General features: G+C 45.0%; 2 protein-coding genes across 4 annotated transcripts in view; both read left to right on the forward strand.

Annotated features, from left to right (window-relative positions):
- The first annotated feature begins 511 nt into the window (after nucleotides 1–511).
- On the forward strand, nucleotides 512–8,129 carry DBR1 (debranching RNA lariats 1). Its single transcript, XM_039696943.1, has 8 exons — nucleotides 512–749; nucleotides 835–959; nucleotides 1,055–1,135; nucleotides 2,153–2,238; nucleotides 2,627–2,851; nucleotides 3,670–3,750; nucleotides 4,872–5,017; nucleotides 5,518–8,129. The coding sequence occupies exons 1-8, from the start codon at nucleotides 553–555 to the stop codon at nucleotides 6,191–6,193; spliced, it is 1,617 nt and encodes a 538-aa protein (XP_039552877.1). The 5' UTR covers nucleotides 512–552; the 3' UTR covers nucleotides 6,194–8,129.
- Nucleotides 8,130–9,581: 1,452 nt separating this feature from the next.
- Nucleotides 9,582–21,118, forward strand: part of ARMC8 (armadillo repeat containing 8) — a 63,049-nt gene continuing 51,512 nt past the window's right edge. For 2 of the 3 annotated variants that reach the window (XM_039696949.1, XM_039696950.1), the window contains exons 1-2: nucleotides 9,582–9,694; nucleotides 11,629–11,705. In XM_039696949.1, the coding sequence (XP_039552883.1) occupies nucleotides 9,650–9,694; nucleotides 11,629–11,705 (122 nt within the window). In that variant the 5' untranslated portion in view covers nucleotides 9,582–9,649. Of the gene's footprint in view, nucleotides 9,695–11,628; nucleotides 11,706–12,835; nucleotides 12,909–21,118 lie in introns of those variants that run through there. The other variant, XM_039696951.1, reaches the window with a different exon arrangement.

Genomic DNA, 21,118 nt, shown 5'->3' on the forward strand with positions numbered 1-21,118 from the left:
CTCCGGGTGCAGCCCGAGGCCATGTCCTGTCCTGTTCCCTGGGAGCAGAGCCCGATCTCCCCCTGGCTGCACCCTCCTGTCACAGGGAGTTGTGGAGAGCAGGAAGATCTCCCCTGAGCCTCCTTTTCTCCATGCTAAGCCCCCCCAGCTCCTCCTCTCAGTCCGGAGATCCTTTCCCGGCTCCGCTCCCTGCTCTGAACTCGCTCCAGAACACCTGCAGGGACAGTGACTCTACCACCTGCCCGGGCAGCCCATTCCAGTGCCTGGCCACCCTTTCTGTGAAGAACGGGCAAGGCTGGAAGGGGCCATGGGCTGTCAGCGGGTCCGACCTCCCTGCTGGGTGGGGCGGGGGGTACCCCCGACGGTGAGCGGGCCGGCTCCCGCAGCGCAGCGCTCGGGGAAGCCAGAGACGGGCAGCGGGCATGAGGGACGGGCCCCGCTCCCCCGGTCCCGTGTGCCCCCCGCAGGGCGCATGCGCGGCGGTGACGCACGGGAGCGCGCGGCGGTGACGCGGCAGGCGCGCGCGGCGGCCGCTCGTCGCTGCGCTCGGCGATGAAGGTGGCGGTGGCCGGGTGCTGCCATGGCGCCCTGGACAAGATGTACGAGACGCTGGAGCTGCTGCAGCGGCGCCACAACGTGCGGCCCGACCTGCTGCTCTGCTGCGGGGACTTCCAGGCCGTGCGCAACGAGGCGGACCTGCGGTGCATGGCCGTGCCCGCCAAGTACCGGCACATGCAGACCTTCTACCGGTGAGCGCCGCCGGCCCGGCCCCGGCCCGGCCCGGCCCGACCCACGCGGGCTTGGCCGGGTCCAGCAGCTGCCGTGTCTCCGCAGGTACTACTCGGGCGAGAAGAAAGCCCCGGTGCTCACCGTGTTCATCGGCGGCAACCACGAGGCTTCCAACCACCTGCAGGAGCTGCCCTACGGCGGCTGGGTCGCGCCCAACATCTACTACTTGGGTGAGGCCCCTGCGCTCCAGTCCCGGCCCCGGCGGGTTCCCCCCCAGCCCCTGCCCCGCCCGGCCCCTCCGTGACCGCCCTCCCGTGTCCCGCAGGTTACGCGGGCGTGGTGCGGTTCCGCGGAGTGAGGATCGGCGGCATCTCGGGCATCTTCAAGTCTCACGACTACCGGAAAGGTACCGGGGCAGCGGGGAGGGGAGAGCCGGGGCCGCCTTGTGGTGTGAGGCTCTGCCTGTGCTCACCGCCAAACGTCTCTTAGCCTGGAAACCACCCTTGGTTCAATACACGGATTTCCCTGGGGTTGGTAGATGAGTCTGTAGCTGCCCAGTGACCACAGCAGGAAGCAAGGCACCTTTGGGGTGTTTTTGGAACAGAGTTGATTTTTCCATGGCAGTGTCCTTTCAGCGTGCAGTGCAACACTGTTTGGTTTTCCTTGAGTGAAGCAGTCAGTTTATAACCGTGACACTATATGAGTGTATTGTCCTGCCCTGAGGTTTAGGGAGTGTACATCTGGTTCCTCCTGGTTATGTGGGTGGATATTCAAGAGTTCTTCCTGGGAAGGGTGTCAAAGATGATACCCCATGTCAGTGAGTAGAAGATAGTTTGTTCTTTCTGATCTCAGCACTTAAAAGAGTGGTCCTTGTGGTTACTGTACTGTGCTGTCTTTAGTAACAAACAGCTTCAGGGAAGCTTTGCAGGTGGCTGTCAAGCTGCAAAGTACTGAACCAGTTTTCTGGAACACTTGATTCTGTCTGATACTTGCCAACACCAGTTCAATTTGCTGTCATCAAGGGGGCACTGTATATGCTTGAATATTGCCTGAATGAGATGAGATGAGACTCTTTAGGCAATAACTAAAAGAGCAATTATTCTGTTAATTCTGTAGAGTATGTAGGAGCTATGTCAGGCATTCGTGTGTTTTGTCCCAAGGCAAAGTTGGAAACTCATCCCTTATGTCAGGGTACATGTTGGTGCTTCTGGAGCCTGTGGTGCCTGTGGACAGTGACTGGGATGTTTAGGCTGCTGCTGAACCTGTTAAGCTGTACTTACATGGTGGGTGGCAGCACTGAACAATCATGAAAAATCACAGCCTTGTATTTGGGGTTACTCCAGGTGCCTGTGTGACCCCAGAAAGCTGCTGTGTAGGAGGGAGCTAGTCATTCAGATAACTCTTCTTGTTATCAACATTTCAGGCCACTTTGAGTGCCCACCATACAACCAGCAGACCATCAGAAGTGCTTACCATGTGAGGAATATTGAAGTCTTCAAACTCAAACAGGTCAGTGGAAAGTCTCTTTTTTTAAACAAGGGTAATTTTCATTAATTTGGAAGTAGGAAGTTAAAGCTACTCTGATCAAGTATGCTGAATATTGAACATGCTTGAACAGGTTGATCATACATCTGAGGGCTGTGTCCTTTGAGGAGGACTATTATGCTTAGCTATTAAGCTTAGCCATTATCCCTTTAAAAAATGTAATGAGGAAGAAGATGCCTTTGTGGGCAGAGGACTTGCTCTCTATCTATGATTTCCTCTGAGTGTCTTGAGTTATGGTGGTGGTATGAACCCTTTTATAAGGCAGTATAAAGCACAGCTGGCTGCCCCAAGTAATTTCTGAACTCCTTTGTCAATATGTTGTATTTATGCCATGTGCTTTTTGGCCTGACAGCTGAAGCGTCCCATCGATATATTTATGTCACATGACTGGCCAAGGAGCATCTATCACTATGGAAACAAGAAACAGCTCCTCAAAATGAAATCTTTCTTCCGTCAAGAAGTGGAGAGCAACACGTTGGGAAGCCCTGCTGCTTCAGAGCTGCTGCAGCACCTGAAGCCCACCTACTGGTTCTCAGCACATCTCCACGTTAAATTTGCAGCTTTCATGCAACACGAGGTAAAGAGGGACCAAAAATGAATGTATGTGTCCCAGGCACACTTTAGAATTCTCATGCAGGTAATCATGTCCAGAAAAGCAATGTAGTGGTTTTTGTTCTTAAAACTCAGTTAAAACCATGAAAGATTAAGTGGTGTTAGGATTACTGTTTTATGTAAATTAAAGAGATGTTATAAATGAGGGGTGTGACTCCTGATCTTCTTTAAGAACACCAAGAAATAGCTATTGTTTTGAAACTTCTTAATTTAACTGTGTAGAAAAGCACTCTCCTGCTCTGCTGGGGAAGCAGATAACTTCACAACAGGTGAGAAAAAGAGGCAACTTCAAAAAAACTGGTAAGGAGTGATTGAAGAGAGGGGTTACCTGAGGGTGGGAGGATCCCTGGAGTACAGCTTTGCAGGTCTGGTAGCCCAGGTTTCAGCCAAAAAACACCCTGTAGTTCAAACAGTTATTCCTGAAGTGGTGCCAGGGCTGTTTGTATTTGCAAATTATTTATCTCTAAAAATGTTAACTCCAGACCTTGTAGGATCAACAAGTCTGTTGCCAATTAAGTTACAGTTTTTCTTTTTATTCCAAGGCTGAATGTGCTCAGCTGAAATGAGTTAGTGCTGAAATGTAGCTCTTGCTTTATCTTGCTATTATCTGCATCCTGCTAGACTCCCAGTGAAGTCTGTCATTCTCTTTGTCACTGCTAATTTTCTATTTCAGAAAGTATTTTTCTGTAGAAATTATACCTTTAACCTGTCTATACAGCTTGTTTAGATTGGTCAAATTTCACATAAGTGCTAATGATTGTGTTAACACCATTTGCTTCCTAGACAAACTCCAAAGAAGAGTTACCAAAAGCAACCAAGTTCCTGGCTCTGGATAAATGCTTGCCACACAGAGACTTCCTGCAGGTGATGGACATTTGTAGAAGGTTTTCACTTTAAGTATTTTATTTGTTTGAACTGCTAGTGCTGTTCTTAGGTATAAGATGAAGAATAGTGCTGATAACTGGAGGACTTTCAAAGAAACTGGGAATGCTGGCTGTGTGGAATGGTCTTTGTAGGATTTTGTCCTGAACTAAGCAGACCATTTTGTGTAGGTGCAGTGTTTCCTTAATCCTACCAGTTCCATCCAGCTTTGAACAAGTACCTGACTCCGGTGAATGAGTCTAAAATAGATAGTTGAGAGTGCTGCTGACAGTGTGTTTTTCAAATGCACTCAGGTGTTTTATTAGTATTAGAGTAGCTTTTATTTATCATTATAAGGATAAAGTGGTGCCTTGTCTGTCCTTTGGATGTGTGGTGGGATCTATTTGCCCTAGTAAATACTTCTGAAGGTGAAAGAGTTTGAGGATGGGCTCTAGCCATGCAAAGGGACATGAATGCTAATCCAGACTTAAAATCCTAGAACGAAACTGATCTGGATTAGTACTACCTCCAGCAGCATGGAGGGTTTTATTACTTTGTGGAGTATTTAAAGTTAGAGTCTGACTAGGGCTAGTCAAAATCTGGCAGTATCACTGCCTTTCCCTGGAGAAATCCCCTCAGCTAAGAGATGTAGCAAACTGCATCCTCTCCCTTGTCCTGGCCACATCTTTTTTCTCTTAAGTATCTGTTTTTCTGTTTTCTTAGGCCACAAATGGGAGAAAAATTCCTTAAGAGAAACTAAAAAAAAAAAAAGGGAAAAAATCCTATCCTCCAATAGAAGGCAGCATGAATTTAGAAACAGGCAAATTCTATTTCTGAGTTGCATCACTGTCTAGTTGCTGGCAGTAATTGAGGGAGTGTGTTCTGCTTTTTAATTGATGTAAGCTGAAATTTAGAAATTCCTTTTTTACTGTTACTGATTGTCCTTTGTTAGCCCTTAATGGGAGGCTGCCTTGAGAGGACTTGTTTGGTTGAGACCACTAGCTCAGTGTACTTTAAACTTCATTAAAACTGTGTACAGTGAAAGTAACCTTTGAAACTTTAATCAGATTCTGGTGTCAAGAGAAATGACTCACTTGATCTGTTTTCTGTGTGTTTGTAAGTAGATAATAGACGTGGAGCATGATCCCAATGCAGGAGACTCGCTGGAGTACGATGCTGAGTGGATTGCAATCCTCAAGGCCACCAACAATCTTGTTAATGTGACCCAGAGCTCCTGGAACATGCCTGAAAATAATGGCCTCCATGCCAAGTAAGTTGTCTGTAAAATAGAGATGAAAATGTGGTTTGTTTGTTTGTTTTTCTGGACTGGAAGTAAAGTTATATTGGAGTTGTGTTTCTGTTCTGCAGCCTGTAGGACTGGCTAAATGCTTTGGAAAGAAAAGGGGATATTGGAAAAAAATGTAGTCTAAAGCATACAACTTCTTTAATGTTCTACCTTGGCAGTTAGTTTTGTTTTGCAAATTTAGACACCAGCATTTGAGGGACAGAAACTATACCAGGAGGTATAGTTTCTGAAAATCAGACTGGGTTTATAGGCATGGGTTGACAAAATACACTAATCCTTGGTAGGGAGAAGGGTGTCTCAGTACTGACCAAAAGCAAATGAAAACCTTCCTGAAAAAGCACTTGAGGAGTAAAGTGTCTCTTGTAAGATGAATATATAATCCATCTTTGAAGGTTGCACTCTGGTGGGAACAGGCAGTACCTTTTGACTTGCTGCACTTATTTAAACTTTATGCACTTGTTTAGGTGGGATTACAGTGTGACAGAAGAAGCCATTAAAGAGGTGTTAGAAGAGCTGAACCATGACCTCAAAATTCCTTGCAACTTCACATTGACAGCTGCTTGTTACGATCCCAGCAAGCCCCAAAAAAACATGGAGCCAGTTCATACCATCAATCCACAGACCACTGAGTTCTGTGCCCAGTTTGGCCTCACTGACATTAATGACAGGATCCAGCAGGCTAAAGAAGAGAGCTCAGGACGAGGTGAATGTGAAGAGGAGGAGGAAGAGGAGATGGACAGTACTGGGTCAGCAGAGGAACCCAGTGAATACACTACAGATAATTCTGGCCTCTCATCCTTTAATCCAGATGAAATAATGCTGGATGAAGAAGGTGGTGATGAAGACCTGAGTACATGTTCTGTAGATCCCTCCCCTGATCACCCTCCCGAGTTCTCTACGAGCTTCTCCGACATCCGGATCATGCCAGACTCCATGGTGGTGTCGTCTGACGATGCCACGGACTCCAACAATGAGGAACTGGACAAGTCTGGTGGGAGCAAGCAGCTGGAGGACAAGAGCTCCACTGAGAGGTCCTTAAAGCGCCTCAGTGGGGATGAGAACGGGGACAGCGGTGTTAAAAAAATCAAGAGAAGGAACCAAGCTATCTATGCTGCAGAGGAGGAAGATAAAACAGATTAATAGTTCACAGGGTGTAAGTTCTCCCAGCCTTTCTGTGGGAAGGTGGTGAGAATTGTACTGGACCACATGTGCTTTTAATGTTACATGATCTTAGTCATGTTACTTTCCTAATCTCAGAGGCTGGATGTACTTCTCACAGGGAAGGTGATTTACACAAGATAGACATCAAGGAAAGAAGCTGAGCTTTTCCAACAAAGTACTTTGTCAAAGGGTGTAAATCTCGTATATCCTTGATTTTTGCCGTGGTGTATGGTGTACACTCCATAACTTCAGCTGAACAAGACTCACCGTGCTTGTTTAACAAGAACTCTTAAACTTGTAGCCTGAGTCCAAGCAAGAGGATGTCTGACTTACAAGCAAGAGGATGTCTGACTTACAAGCCTGAATGATTTTATTTTATTGCTTTTATCTTGTTTTATACCGAATTATTAATGCAAAGTAGCATACGCAATAACCCTGTGAATGACATTTGGAAATAGAATTCCCATGATAACAAAACAGCAACAGAAGAATGAAGATTTTTGTTTCTGGTGATAGTCATGCCACAGAAAAACTTTGTGGTCTTAAACAAAACAATATGTATTGTCCAGGATTGGCTTTTAATTACAGTTCTGATAGCAAACCAAGTCTCTTGCTTTTGAAGGATGACGGTTTTATGGGGACCATGGAAGAGTGCATTTCTGTTCTTAAAAACTCTTTTTAGTTCTATGTCTTAAAACTTGAGAACACTGTCTTAAAATGAAAGTAGTTAGGAAGGTCAGCTTCCTGAATGTGGACAGCACCACTGTGTCAACTCTGACTAATTAGGGCTGAGTTTGGTGTTCGTGCAAGGCGGTGGGTGTGTGAGTTGTCTGAGACAGTAACGCCTCCCATTAGCAAAGTCACCTTTCACTTGTCATTTCAGTAGCTGTAACTTGCTGAACTCTTAAAACTGGATTTAAAATCTTCCAAAACACCTTGGTAATCTTCAGCTGAGGGAGAACTGAGGAGTTCAGGTTTTTTTTTTGTTTTAAAATTTTTGTTTTCAATTTGTTTTTAAAATAACACCAAAGTGCTGTGCTCAGCTGCCAGAACAGAGACCCCCTTGTAAGTTTCATTTTTTTTAATTTTTGCTCTGAATTATTAGTAAATGGCACTGCATTGGCCTGAGAGGCCACAAGGATAAAACTGAGTGAATTCATGAAAATGACAATGTTTTCAACCATATGTCATTAGACTCATTAGCCTTCCTGACAGATTGAATTCCTCATGGCCGTGCTGCCCCACCCCAAGAGCAAAAGTAGCTCCTGTGCTTTTCCTCCTCCAAGGCACAGGCACTGAGAAGGGAACAATCATCCTGACAGTAACAGGGAACTGGACAGGGAGCAGTGAGTGAAATACACCCATGAGTGTGAGTTGTGTATCAGGGTCGGGAATTAATCTGTTTTTAAATCACTTCCATGGTCTGGAGTTCATCTTGCTTCCTCTCCTGTCAAGCAGTTCACTACAAAAACTAAACATGTTAAGTATTCAAGGGCTAGAAAAGGCCATAATTAATGCTCTCAACAGTTCAATTAACAGCTCATCTGTCAGAACAGCCACCAAAGAGCTGTGCTGAGGTATGAGGAGAAACGGGGAGTAACCGGGGTGTGATACTCAGGGTATGTAAAACGGCTGTGAACTGTCAGGAAAGTTATTGAAGCAGATGAGTCTCTTTAAGGGTCCTGGGTCTGCAGTGGTAAAATCGTAATCGTGCCTCATGATCTGAACACTATAATGGAAATAAAGTGTTTTAAATATAAGTTCTGTTATGGACTTGAAAAGCCTCCCAAGGAACCTAAGCATGGCATTGAGCTCTCAGGGTCTCTGCACAGGAATAGAAGATGTATTGTGCATGTAATAGACTTTTCAGTCTGGTTCCTTTTGTTTTTAAAATAAACTTCTCTCCTATGTTGTCCCATGCCTCCCTCCTTCTGATAAATATGTTTCTAGAAGGCAAGAGACTTAGACTCAATATACAATACTGGTTTTAGAACCTTTAAAGATTTTTTTATAAAGTAATTCAGCGTCTATTGAGCAGAGTGCAGCTGGTGGAGACTTAGACTCAATATACAATACTGATTTTTGAACCTTTAAAGATTTTTTATAAAGTAATTCAGCGTCTATTGAGCAGAGTGCAGCTGGTAAACACAGTGAACATAAATGCTTTTTGAGTGTGAATCATGTCTGACCTCTAGAGTTGCCATGCCCTTTCTTGCAGTTGTTCACTCCCTCTGCAGTTTGCACTGTCCTCCCCTACCTTGCTTTCATCCATTATGGATTTTCCCTGTCGCCAGGATTCTCTGCTGCAAGGAGGATTCAGAAGAAGTGCTGAGCTTTTCTAGTAAAGGCCAGGTCCTTCAAAAAGGAAAACTCTAGGGAATGCTGATAAATTTAAATTGGCTTTTAAGACCCAGAGTGTCCAGTCCTCTTTAAAAAGATTTAGTCTCTGAAAACATTTGAAATTTTGATGAGAAACCTCTGGAAAACCTTGGTACAACCCTTTTATTTTTTTCCAGTGTGTGTACTTAGTCTAAAACTGTTTTTGCTGTTATTAGTGCTTGAGAAAAGTGTTGGCCTGTTCCATCCCACGCCAGCACACAGGTTTTTTCACAGCATGTCATCAGTCTGCTCAGAAAAACAGCAAAGACGTATAGCCTTGTTTAAAATGGAGTATTTTAAAATTAAATCTATTAAAGTCATTTTGTGACTGCATCCTAAGGTATGTTTATTGTACTCCTGTTATCCTGTGCAGTCTCTAGCAGCTGCCAAAACTCTGCTTTCCTGGGAAGGGAATAGGTTGAGAGGTGTGAACCCGAACTGATATTTCTGCTATCTTTTCGTAGTTTTACCATCCTCCCGTTCAGTTCTGACTTCAGGGTGGGTGCAGTCAGTGTCCCTCAGGCTGTGTAATGCAGTGGCGCTAATAAAAAAGTAGATCTTGTAGACCCTGTAGCACGTCTCAGTGAAGTCCTGGGTTGTTTGGGGTGTTTTCTGTGAAAAACAAATTCAAAACCAAAGAAATCAATGCTGGCAAAAAACCAACGACGAACTAAAGCAACGCAAACCGAATGTGTGCAGCGGGGCTGAGGGGAAGGGCGGGCTCGGGCTCGGCCCCGCTCGGGCTTGTTTCGGTTTAGGTTCGTGTTCGGCTCGGGCTCTTTTCGGTTTAGGTTCGGATCTGCTCGGGCTGGGCTCGGCTCGGCTCGTTTCCCCTCGGTCTCCGGCTCAAGTGGGCTCGGCTCGGCTCGGGCCGTCACTCTCCGCGGTCCGCGAAGGCCGCGCCCTTCCCCGCGCGTGCGCACAGCGGGCACCGTCCCGCACGCGGGTGGCGCGCGGCGGCGCAGGCGCGGTGGGCGGCAGCGGGGGNCCGCGCGCCCGCCATGAGCCCGCGCCCGCCGGCCTGAGGCGCCGCCGGTGCCGGAGCGCTCCGCCAAGATGGCGTGTGTGCTGGAGGCGCCGCTCCGCATGAGCGTCCTCTCGGTGAGTGCCGCGGCCGGGCCCTGCCTGACCTTGGCCCCCGCTGGGCCCCGCTGTCCGGCGGCGCCGGGAGCGGCCCTGGGGCTGCGCCGGGAGCGGGGGCGGCGGGGCCGCGTTCCTTCCCTCTGCCCCCCGCGCCGCAACTTCTCCCGGCGCTGCTTTTCCCCCTGCGAGGAGCCCGTTCCGTGCCTGCGGAGGCACCGGCGCTCCGGACGTGTCGTTCGCTGCTGGCGGCTCGGGCTCGCCGGCCCCGGGCAGCTGCGGCTGGGCACGCGGAGGGCCCGGCGCTGCCGGCGCTGCCCTTCCTCGGGGCTGCGGAGCCGGGCAGGGCTCCGGGTGCGCTCGCAGCCCGCCCCGGCTCGGGGGCTGTGCCGCTGCCGGAACCGGGGCTCTCTCCTCGCGGCGTCCCGGCTCCTGCGGCAGGGAGGAGCCGCCGTGCTGGGGGAGCCTGTGACAGGCACCTTCCCTTCCCTTCCCTTCCCTTCCCTTCCCTTCCCTTCCCTTCCCTTCCCTTCCCTTCCCTGCCCGGGGCGCGCAGCGGTCCTGCTGCATCGCCCGGTGCTGGCAGTAACGATGCGAAAGGTGCAGCCCGCGTGCTGCCGCAAGAGCGGAGGCTTGGCGCTTTCCCTTCTGTTTCCTGAAAAATACACGTTGGTTAAGAGTTCCGTGAAATTGATTATGTCGATTTTTTTTTTTTTTTTTGGAGGGGACTGCCTGCATATGAATGCACTTGTACACATTGTAGACTTCGTAGCTGATGGTGTTTCTTCATATTTTAGAAACAGAAAGCTGCGGGTTCTTTGAAGTCTAGAAGAGTTTTACATGTAAATACGTAGGTCAGATAGGTAGAAGTCTATTGCTATTCTCAAAAATACTGTCTTTGGTTACACGGTGGAAGTGCATCTGTAGGACTTACGTGGCATAATTTAATAGTGTTCCTGGAGACAAAGGAGCCTTGCTGCCTCTAGATGATTCTTCTCTGTGATGTGAGACCACAGGCAAGAAGCTGCTGGTGCCTCTTGACATCAGGGTGGGGAAGCAGGAGTAGGTTCAACTCCATAGCAGATACTTGCTAAAGCAAGGAAGAGTTTTCAACTCTTAGAGCTTCTCTCAAGGAAAACTCATAAGGAAAAAATGGGAAGCTCAATGAAAAGAGAGCTGGCAAAAAGGAAAAAAAAAAAAAAGAAAAAAAAGAAAAAAGAGAGATATAATGGCAACACATCCTGGCAAGTGTTCCTGAGAACCTGAAGACCTGGAGGGAAAATTCCCTTCCCCTTTCCCACCCTTGTATTTTGGAATGCTTGCCATCTCCGACTTTGGATCCTCTCAAAAGGAATAGCAAATCAGTGGTGCATAAGTGTGGAGCTTACAAGCACAGTCCTGTTGCTGGGAAGAGAATTCTCTTTGTCTTATACAGCACTATGTGAATGTTGAGGGGAATACTGTGCTGCTGTCCCATTGTAGGTGTGTGGCACAGGCTCTGAAATTTAGGTATGTTGGGACAAAGTGAGTTACAGAAAAATGTCTTGTTATGAGCTTCCTTCTTTAGGAGAGCTTGTTTGTGGGTTCTTGGGCAACATTAACTGCTCTTTGAAGCTTTTTCTTCCAGGAATTTATTTTTAATCTATATAGTAATTAAACATAATAAAATTGTGATTCAAGGCAGTGCTAATAACTGCAGTTGATAAACAGCTCTCTGTTAACTTGCTTTGACACTTACCGTGTTGTTATCTACATTAAGCCCCTCATCTTCTCTAGATTACCCTTGAACACAGGGTTATCTTTGTGTGATGTTGCCCAGCAGTAACACGCTGCACATTTAAATACAATTCTGTGGGTTCCCTGCCTCTTGCCTGGGAAGTTTTGTACACTTGCTGCTGCATAAGCCATGTGTGGATTGATATAAACTGTTGCAATTGTTTGCTCTCTCTCTGCAGGAGGTCACAGCCAGTAGCCGCCACTATGTCGATAGATTGTTTGATCTCGATCCCCAAAAAGTCCTGCAAGGTGTCATGTAAGTCACTGAAACACTCTTGGGCTCTTGGTTGTGCATAGGCCAGGTGTACTTGATCCCATGCGAGTGATAAGTCAAGGGCAAGAAGCTCTTCCTATGGTTTTTTTAAGAAATGTAGTTGGCAAATCTTAATACAAATATGTCAGTATTGATATAGAGATAGTATTGATATAGACTCTGACTCTGTAGTGCATATGGTTCATAACACAGGCTCCCAGTTGCCAGAAATGAGGTTAAACATTCTGTGAGCACTGAAATTTTTTTTTGATGTATTTCTGCCTTTTGGCCGTGTTTTGCTCCTCTTCCAGGTCTGTTGAGACTCTTTGTTCTTACTGCCCTGCCAAGTCAGTGTACCTGCCTCTTACTCTTTCCCCTGCTGCCATGCCTGCTTGTTGGCTCTGACTTTTTTAGTGCTTGGCTTCTGTCTCCCCATGGGAACTGCAAGCTGCAAGAGAATGCTCCCACAGAACTGAATTTGGATGCAAGTTGTATTTCAGTACTTCTGTTTCATGCCAGCGGTCAGGGTAGGGACTGAGAGCGTGAGTCAAGGAGCAGGAGTGAAACTGCTGCAAAGCTCTGCGTGTTCCCTTGCTGTCCTTAGGCCATGAGCTTTCCACTAGAATCACTTTTCCAGCAAAGTGGCAAATGAGTCCTTGCCCAGGACTGACCTTGGTGGTGAAACCAGACCTTTTTGGGCTTATCAGTAGCTTGCTGGCTGTGGCTGTCTAGTACAACACCAGGAGAAATCAGAGGAACAAGTAGATCAAAAAGCCAGGAATATTGCTTGTGTTGCTTAGCATGACCTGAGGTGTTCCCCAGTAGCAGATGAAAACACTTATTCCAAATGCCCAGGGCAACATGTGAGTGTCCCTTCAAAAGAACCCAGTCTAGGTAAAACTGTCCTGGAAGTTTCCTTGGTTGGAATACCCCCTTACCTGTGTAAGAACTTTAGATACCCTGCTGGAACTATGTGCAGGTTCTTAACTCTGCTCAAGGGGAGCCTGGTTTTGCTTCCACCCCTTGGCCTTTGTGCTCCCCTCCTCATAAGGGTGGTGGGGTGGTCCTGGGGAAGGATGTGTCTCATCCAGTGTCCCAGTGGGGTGACTTAGCCCCTCTTTTCTCCCTGGCAGATGCTCTGAGCCATGGCTGGTTCTCCGTCCCTGCTCTCCTTCCTTTTCAAAGGACTGGAGCCCACAACCCTTGGTAATCCCTTCCCTGTCTTTTGATACGTTATTCATCTTTTGCAGTATAACTGATCTCCCAGAAACAGGAGTTTTAGGCAGTATCTTTGTCTTGGGTAACATCTGAAATTCATCTGGTCTGTGGGTGTCAGTGGATTCTATGCTGAGATCCTTTTCTTGTATTTAAAGACTAGAAAATACCAATTTATTTCACAAAATCTCTCATAGGGCAGATTTGGATGGTAAAACTGTATTTGTGATGCTCTGGCTAAAATCTTATTTGTGAGAGTATCTTTACAGACTCTGAGCCAGTCCTTTGTGGCAGATGTGTTGTTTTTCCAATAGTGGTGGGTGGGTGTGTGACAGTCCAATTTAGAAAAAAAATTATATAAAAGATAGAACAAGAATACGAAAGAATATAAAAATATATATAAAAGATGGAATATAGAGTAATGTATACATTAAAAATTTCTGTCAGTCCAGGATTCTTTTTGGGCAGAAGAATACTGCTTTGTCCTTCTTTCTTTGATTTCAGGGTATATGCAGAGATGTTGAAGTTAGAATGATCTGGTATTTGGGGTGGAGTAGGAAAGGTTTAAAGTTTTTCCAGAAGTGCCTGTCAGAAGCTTTACCAGATATGCTGCATCCTTTGCACAAAATCTTTGTTTCCTAAGATGTGCTGGTTTTTCCCTGCATCCTGGCTGGAAATACTGATGACCTAGATTTTTATTTTGATTGATGGAACTGTATGAATATCAAGGATCAGAAAATGGGCTGTTGTAAGAGGCTTTGTTTCTGCCGATTGTTTTCAGTTATGATAGTGCTGTTTTTTGTATGCTTGAATGAATAACTTGGCTTGAGGCTTTTTTTCATTGCATCCTTGTAATTTTAATTAAACCCAACTTCTGAATGAGCATTGATAAAGGTAAAATGTACCTAAATGCTTCCTGAACTTGAAAATCATGCCAGTCCAGTTTTCATCTTGTAACTTGAGAAAGCTTTAATTACATATTCTAAAAGCATTTAAATGATTAAAATCTCCTTTTTTTCCTTGCTTTCCCATGAATTTTCAGAGAGGTGGTGTTTGGAGTTTTCCTTGTCCAGACAATAAAGCTTTACCTGGTTAAGAGCTTTTTTATTTTCCTTCTACTGGGAAAACAGAAACAATTTCCTTGTCCATTACTGCTGCATGTGGATCTATTGATCTTATTTCAAAATGTCAAGTTTCCTGCAGAACTTCTGTTCCCATAATTTCTGTCCTGCTCATCTGGGTGTGGATAGTGGATAGGAAAGGGAGAATTGTACCTGCCACTAAATCCTGAATTTCTGTTCAGGATTTGAGAAGTTGAGATGACTGCTGCCTTTTTTACTGTATCTGGTGGTGCACTAAAGTGTTCAAGGCCTGTCTCCATACCCACATCTGTGTGGCAGTGTGTGTATTTACCTTTTACTTGCTGTCTTTGTAGATGGGCAAGGTTAATATAGAAGTTCCCTTCTGTAAACCTGGACTCTAAATTGTGGCCATGCTTATGCTTGAGAGGTCTGTACAGGTTTGCTTTGTGTCTCCTTAGGTGCTCCTGTGACCCTTCCCTCTTGCTGTTGTAGAGCTCAGGTTTTCTCCAGTGTGCTCAGAGTGCATTCTGCAAGGTCAGCACTGATGTCAGGTGTGCAGCTTGTGTTGGCAGTGCTTACATTGCCTCACACAGATACTGCAGTGCATTAAATGCTGTGGTCTCTCTGAGGTTCTCTTTAGTGTTTTGCTGTTATTGGCAGAGGAACAGAACAGAAGTGGTTCTGTAAATTTCTGTGCTTTTATAAGAGCTTCCTTTGTCCCAAGGTTGTTCCCGCAGGATCATTTTGTGCTTTGCAGTATTTTTTTTAAAGCATATCTGGGTTGTGATCCTTAGACTGTCATTTGCTTTTCACCTGCTATTAAGCTCAGAACCACATTGTTCAGATGCAAGACTGATACCTGTTTTTATCCTCTAATTTTTTTGCTGGTCAGGGGCTTCTTTGAGAGACATTTTATTATCATTACATTTAGCCTGGTGCCTTCAAAGTGGCAGTATATCATTTTATGGAGAACTGTGTAATCCCACCTCAAGGCTGGGTTTGAAAGGAGCATCTTTTCTGACAAGCCTGGCTTACTCAAGGTCCCAGCTGTTTCTCATCAGGCTATTCCTCAGCAGTCAGAGGATCCTTTAAGACTTGTAAATTACCATCTTTGTGGTGCACTGAGAATTCCTGTGCTACTGCTGTTCCTGTCCTTTATGGCCAGCAGGAATTAGTAGACAAGTGTTTTCCAACCTTGTGTGAGCATTTTATTTCTCAGCACAATGAAAGAAACATCCTATAGAAATGGCACATGGTCCTCACACAGTGTGTGTCTTGCATCCAGCTATTTCATTTTTGTAGTTTGGGTGTGTGTTAAATGCTCTGGGCACAGGTTTAGATGGCTGTGTAATAGTGTGCTGTGTTCTCAGCTATGACTGTTGGAAGGATCATCAGTGCAGTGTTCACACATAACCACCACAAAAACTCTGAAATATGAGGCAACTTCATGAAGTAGGAAGAGAGGAAATTCCCATCTCAGTTCTAATGGAGCAACAGTTACCTCTCTTCAGACAGTTGTGAAGGGGCTACTTTTTGTTTTTGTTCTTCTTGTTTGTTAAACTTTCTGTAACACTAAGTGATGAACAGCACATGTTCATCATCCACATTTTGCATCTCTAACAGCTGCATCAGATTTGCAGTCTCAGTGGGCACTTGTGAACCTCAGTTTTCTGCAGAATCTTTTTTGCTTTTGTGCATATTCCCTTGGCCATGTGGAAATAGAGCAGTCCTTAGAGGGTTTTTCCTGTCATAGTTTGCCCCTGTACATTTGGGGCAAACATTTTTTGTACAAAAAATGTACAAAAACAGGGTCAGTTCTGTTGTCTCCTAGGCAGTACACTGTAGTAAATGCATATCCTCCCTGAAACTTGGAGGTGTTGTTGGCTAACAATAAGCCAATAATTGATGTAATTTTTTGAAGCATTGTTTTTGTGCAGAGTCATTCATAGAGGGAGGAGGCTCCTGAGTCCCTTGTTGGTGCTTTGTGAACTGCAGGCTGGGCTCTTTGTGGCTCGGAGTGGGGAAGCTGCAGGATGTGACAGAAATTGGAGCAGGTTTAGGTAGTGCTGGGTGCACTCCTCTGCTTGTTGTTGGTTTTTTTTTTCTGAGAGCTGAGCTGTGAAAGAAGGCTTTTTGGAGGAAGAGGAGGAACTGAAAGGCTTAAATATCTGAGCATTAAGTAGTGCTCTGTGAAGAGGGTCTTTCAGTGCAGTGGTTTTTGTAGTCAGGTGGAAGGGTGGTGTAGACAGAGGGAAGAGAGGGAGGTGCACTTCAATGCAAGTGTGTTCCTGTCACAGAGAAAAGGTACTCTCACTTTTGCATTTTTTTGTAATGCAGCAAAAGGTACATATGCAGAATAGCTTTTTTTTGGCACGTAAGTTGGTATGTGTTGTAACTCCTGGTGTAATATTTAGAGGTGGGCTAAACTTCAGGTGTACCTATGAGATTTGGCCAGCAATCTTGAGCCTCACAGGGATGTTTAATATTTCAAGCCTTGCATGTACTGCTCTGAGACAATGAAAGAATGATGGTTATTGACTCCATTTCACTGCTACTTTTGAGATGGCTGTGAAGCCACTTTTCTCCAAGACCCCTCTGTTGAAACAGCCCTCAGTGTGGTGATGCGGCATGTAAGTTGCCATGGTTGTGTTGGTATGTGTTGTAACTCCTGGTGTAATATTTAGAGGTGGGCTAAACTTCAGGTGTACCTATGAGATTTGGCCAGCAATCTTGATCCTCACAAGGATGTTTAATATTTCAAGCAGGTACTGCTCTGAGCCCATGAGAGAATGATGGTTATTGACTCCATTTCACTGCTACTTTTGAGATGGCTGTGAAGCAACTTTTCTCCAAGACCCCTCTGTTGAAACAACCCTCAGTGTGGTGATGCTGTTGCTGTCACGGCTTCAGTCAGAGGAGGGAGCAGGAACAGCCTCTGTCAGATTGACTGGTGGAGCTGGAGAGGATGGGGAATGACAGGAGTGCTGAGGTGGGACTCAGTAGCAGAGCGCCCTCAGTGTGGTGATGCTGTTGCTGTCATGGCTTGAGGCTCAGAGTCAGAGGAGGGAGCAGGAACAGCCTCTGTCAGACTGGCTGATGGAGCTGGAGAGGGAGGATAGGGTCACGGGAGTGCTGAGGTGGGACTCAGTAGCAGAGCTCAAGCTGAGCGCAGCTGAACATTACATGGCCTTTCAGAGTTTACCTTCCCCTGGTTAATCTGGTACACAAAGGCAGTGGCTGCCTGCAAGGGAGGGTGCAAGCAGCAGGCAGCTGGGGGAGAAATAATTCTGCCCTTTGGGGGTGTGGTGTGTTGTAAAGACTGAATTTGTAGGTTGGGCCCAAGGGATAAGTGCCACAGAGCCAGCAATGCTGCTGAGGTTGTGATTCTGCATATCTGGCGTTGGAGTTTCTGGTTCCAAGCTGCCAATTTGCACTGATGGGAATCAGAATTAAAAATTTGAATTTAGCAGCTTTCCAAAAGAAGCGCATTTTCCATTTGCAATATGGAACTTTCATGCTAACATAAAGGGTTGATATTTCTGGTAACATACAAGGGACAGAACCCTGTTTTCCAGTTAATTTGTATACCAGATGATTCAGCCAACTGTAGTATGTGTGGTGTGTTTTTGGTGCTGAGCTGATAATGTCAACTGTTGAAAAACTTTTCCTGGGGGATTATAGCAGGAAGGGTAGCTCATAGAATTACTTGCTAAAATATACTTCGAACAGTCATTTATCTGAAATGTCCAGAAACTCCAGAATGAGAGAGTTTATGGGCATATAAATATTAGGGAATTTCTATTCTAATAAGAGTAGAGTAACACCCATTTGAGAAATGGAATTTAGGCTTGACTGGGCCAGTACATCATCTTAGCTCTGATAGCTATGTGGAGATAAAAATCAGAAGTTTTACTTCATGACAGAGAGACTTCAGATTATTACAATCTAATGAGTAGTAGCTATGTTAAATTAGTAGGGTTTGGTGATCCTTCAGTGGCCTAAGGTACAGTGGACAGTGTCAAACAATATTCCAAGCTCACATTTAAAACAGCCAAACACATGCTGCAAGGCCATTTTAAGGCATTTTCTGTCCTGAATGAAACTCAAAACTTCTCCATGTAGATCACTTTTGGTGAGCGACATTCTGTAGACAAAGAGTGGTGGGTTTAAAATGGGGCAGTGGACAAAAGTAACTTTAAATAAAGAGACAGTGAATGAAGAGTAGTGCAGTAAAAATGTAGTGTTACAGATACCTCTTGGTTTAATGAAATTTCATTCGGTTTTTGCTGAAGCTGTGAGATGCACAGCTAAACTGCACACTGGGAAGTGAAATATCCTTGGAGAAAGATCGAGACATTAAAAAAAAGATACCACAGTTACTTGTATTTTGATATTTTGGGTCATTCATGTGAAGCAGCAGTGGTAGAGCTGCTCTTTTCATGTGGTTTGGCTGTTTTGGGACAGTTGTGAAAGAAATGTTTTGCTGACCTGGCATCACAGAGCAGGGATTTTCTGAGTGAGGATTTGTGAGAGTTCTGCTGAGCTGCAGCTGTTTTGCCCACACCTCTGTTCAGATAATACTTTAGGACCTAGTGTGGTTAAATAGCAGAGATTGATGCTGAAATTGAAATGCTGATAATACAGAGCTCTCTCCAGCTATGGGTCGTGTGGTTTTGTTGGTTTGTTTTTTTAAGTTTCTCCTGGTTACATAATAGAAGTTAGCTGAACTCCCATCCACCACTAACTTCAAACACTTTACATTTGGGTTACATTGTTCTTAAGGCTGAGGGAGGCAAATTGTCTCCATTACTGATCTCATGCAACTTGTAGCACCATATCCAGACTCAGTGCAAAGGATGAGACAATAAAACATGCTTGGGAGAGTGGGAAAAGCAGCATCTCCCTTTTGTCAGTCCAGGTAGAGACTGGAAAGGAACTTGAGTTTAAACTGTAGCCAAAGACATGTAGAGCTGACCTTGTAAAGCTTGATCAGAAGGGCAGCACGTGAATTGGCTGATGGAAACTCCTGTGTGGAAGTGAAGGTTTGGTATGAGAGGTTTCTTCAGTCTGGCACACACAGCAAGAGGAGCACTGGAAAGCAGGATAAATTCGGGGTAGGAGTAAGCTGTCAATATCTCTAGCTACAGGTATGGGTCACTGGAACACCTCCTTTTCTGTTTGGTAGACTTTCTTTGTCAGGAAGCTCCTGACATGGTAATTTGCTTCTGCAGAGGGGATACTTGAGATAAGAGTTCAAGCGTTTTCAATGGCATTGAGATATGGAGGAGTTGGAGTAAATAATCACTTTTAGCATTATGTGTATTAAATTCTACTGTTCTGCAGTGCTGTAATTGTAGCCAGGTGCTATTTTTCTACAGCACTTTGATTTTATGCACTGAGACTGCAGAATTAATATTGAGAACAACCATGGAATGAGGGGCTTTTGTTTAAATGTTGTTTTTTTAGTTTGCACTGTATGTTGATTGTGTCACAGTTTCTAAGTGTTGAAATTCAAAGGAGTTGAGTAACACTGTTTTGCTTTGCTGCTTTGTTCTTTCGTGTAAAATCATCTTTTTTGTTGTATCAACTGATATTTTTGAATGGGATTAGAAATCTTGAAACTTTGCTTCCCAACTTGATGATTAACTGTAAAAATAAGTTGATTTAGGACTTTTGGGGTTTGCTTGAATTGATAGGAGTTTGTAAAATTTTATTCACTTGATTGGACCAGTCATGTTGGTCTCTACTTACTAAAGGAGTAGAAAACAGCTTCAAGCCATAGTAGTATCCATCTTAGAAATTAATTCAGTGACAATAGTGATGTGTGTGTTTTGACATGCAAAAACTGGTCATTAAATCTTGACATTGCCTTCCATCCATCTATAAAAGTGGGAGAGGAGAGGAAAGGGAGCAGGAGGAGGAGGAGACAAAAGCTGTAGGAAGCATAATTATCCAAACGTAGCTCCTCCCCAGTGAGCTTCTGGCTGTAGTCCAGCCAGTACAGGTGCCATGTGCTAATATGATCCTGAAACTTAGAAACTCTCCTGCAGCTGGGGCAGCTGGTTTTTGTCTGAGTTGTGTCCCTGTATCAGCTGCAGTACCTCGGTTTTTTAGAAGGTTGCATTTTGAGTTTTTGAAACCTTTGAGAACGCTGCTTTGTGTTGCTCTGTTGTGACTTTGGACAGCCCCTGCTAGATAAATCTCCAGCCCTGACAGTGCTTTGTGTTGGGAGCTTTGTCTGCCTGCATAACTGGCTCAGAATCTCTTGGAACTATTTCATACTAAAAGTGAAAGCATTGGCTGGAGGTGCCATGGGGTACTTTTCCTTCTGTGATTGTTGAGCTCGTGTTTGATACCCTTCTCTGTCTAGGAACCCCTGAGATACAGCTCTCTGCTGTTTTCAAAAGCCATAAGATGAGGAAATGTCATGCAGGCTGTTTATTTCCTCTTCTTCTGTGGAGTTCCTGTGGCTGCTTCCTCAAGTCACTCTGGCTCCTTTCAAGATCTTTTGTGTTGCTCTGGTGGAAGGTGATGTAGGAAAGGTCCAGGGCTTCCTAGCAGAATTTTATAATTTCTTCTGTTTGTGCTTGATTTACTGTACTTAAAAATGGAGGTAGAGCCAAATGGTCACCTTGTCCTTGTATCCAGGCTGCTTTCTCAGGATTTCTTTTGCAGGAGAGATGAAGGTATGGGAGCTCACTGGGGATGCTGTGAAAGTCTCTTCTTTCTCAGTTGGGACCTGAGCTCACTCTTGTGTTTCACTGGGGTTTTATTCTGTGGGAGGAGTCCCAAACTTGGAACTGACTTCATTAAGATGTTGAACTTCAGTAACTTCTGCGTAGGATAAAGGTCAGCGCCTCAGCTTCCTTCTGCAATAGTAATTTTCTCAGGATGTAGTAATTTAATAATATTGGCTTTTATTGGTTAGGAATCATTAAAACTGAAAGACCATATTTTACTTGCAGACTGTTATAGTTAATGTCACTTCTTGCTTGTCTGAAGTGACTATATCTGGTGCCTTTAAACAATTACATATTAAATATCGGAATAAAACCAGAACTTAATACACAGTTTGCAAATTAGCTCTTCTTGTAAATCTTGTCAAGCTGTATTTAGATG

Source organism: Passer montanus, unplaced genomic scaffold (assembly GCF_014805655.1).
Source record: "Passer montanus isolate IOZ18808 unplaced genomic scaffold, ASM1480565v1 scaffold115, whole genome shotgun sequence".
Lineage (NCBI taxonomy): Eukaryota > Metazoa > Chordata > Aves > Passeriformes > Passeridae > Passer > Passer montanus.

Excerpts from the sequence above, each read along its gene's own strand:
- DBR1 (XM_039696943.1), top strand. The coding sequence starts at position 553 with ATGAAGGTGGCGGTGGCCGGGTGCTGCCATGGCGCCCTGGACAAGATG. Across the intron at positions 2,239-2,626 it reads AAGTCTTCAAACTCAAACAG|CTGAAGCGTCCCATCGATAT; the intron begins GTCAGTGGAAAG and ends TTGGCCTGACAG. Across the intron at positions 2,852-3,669 it reads CAGCTTTCATGCAACACGAG|ACAAACTCCAAAGAAGAGTT; the intron begins GTAAAGAGGGAC and ends TTTGCTTCCTAG.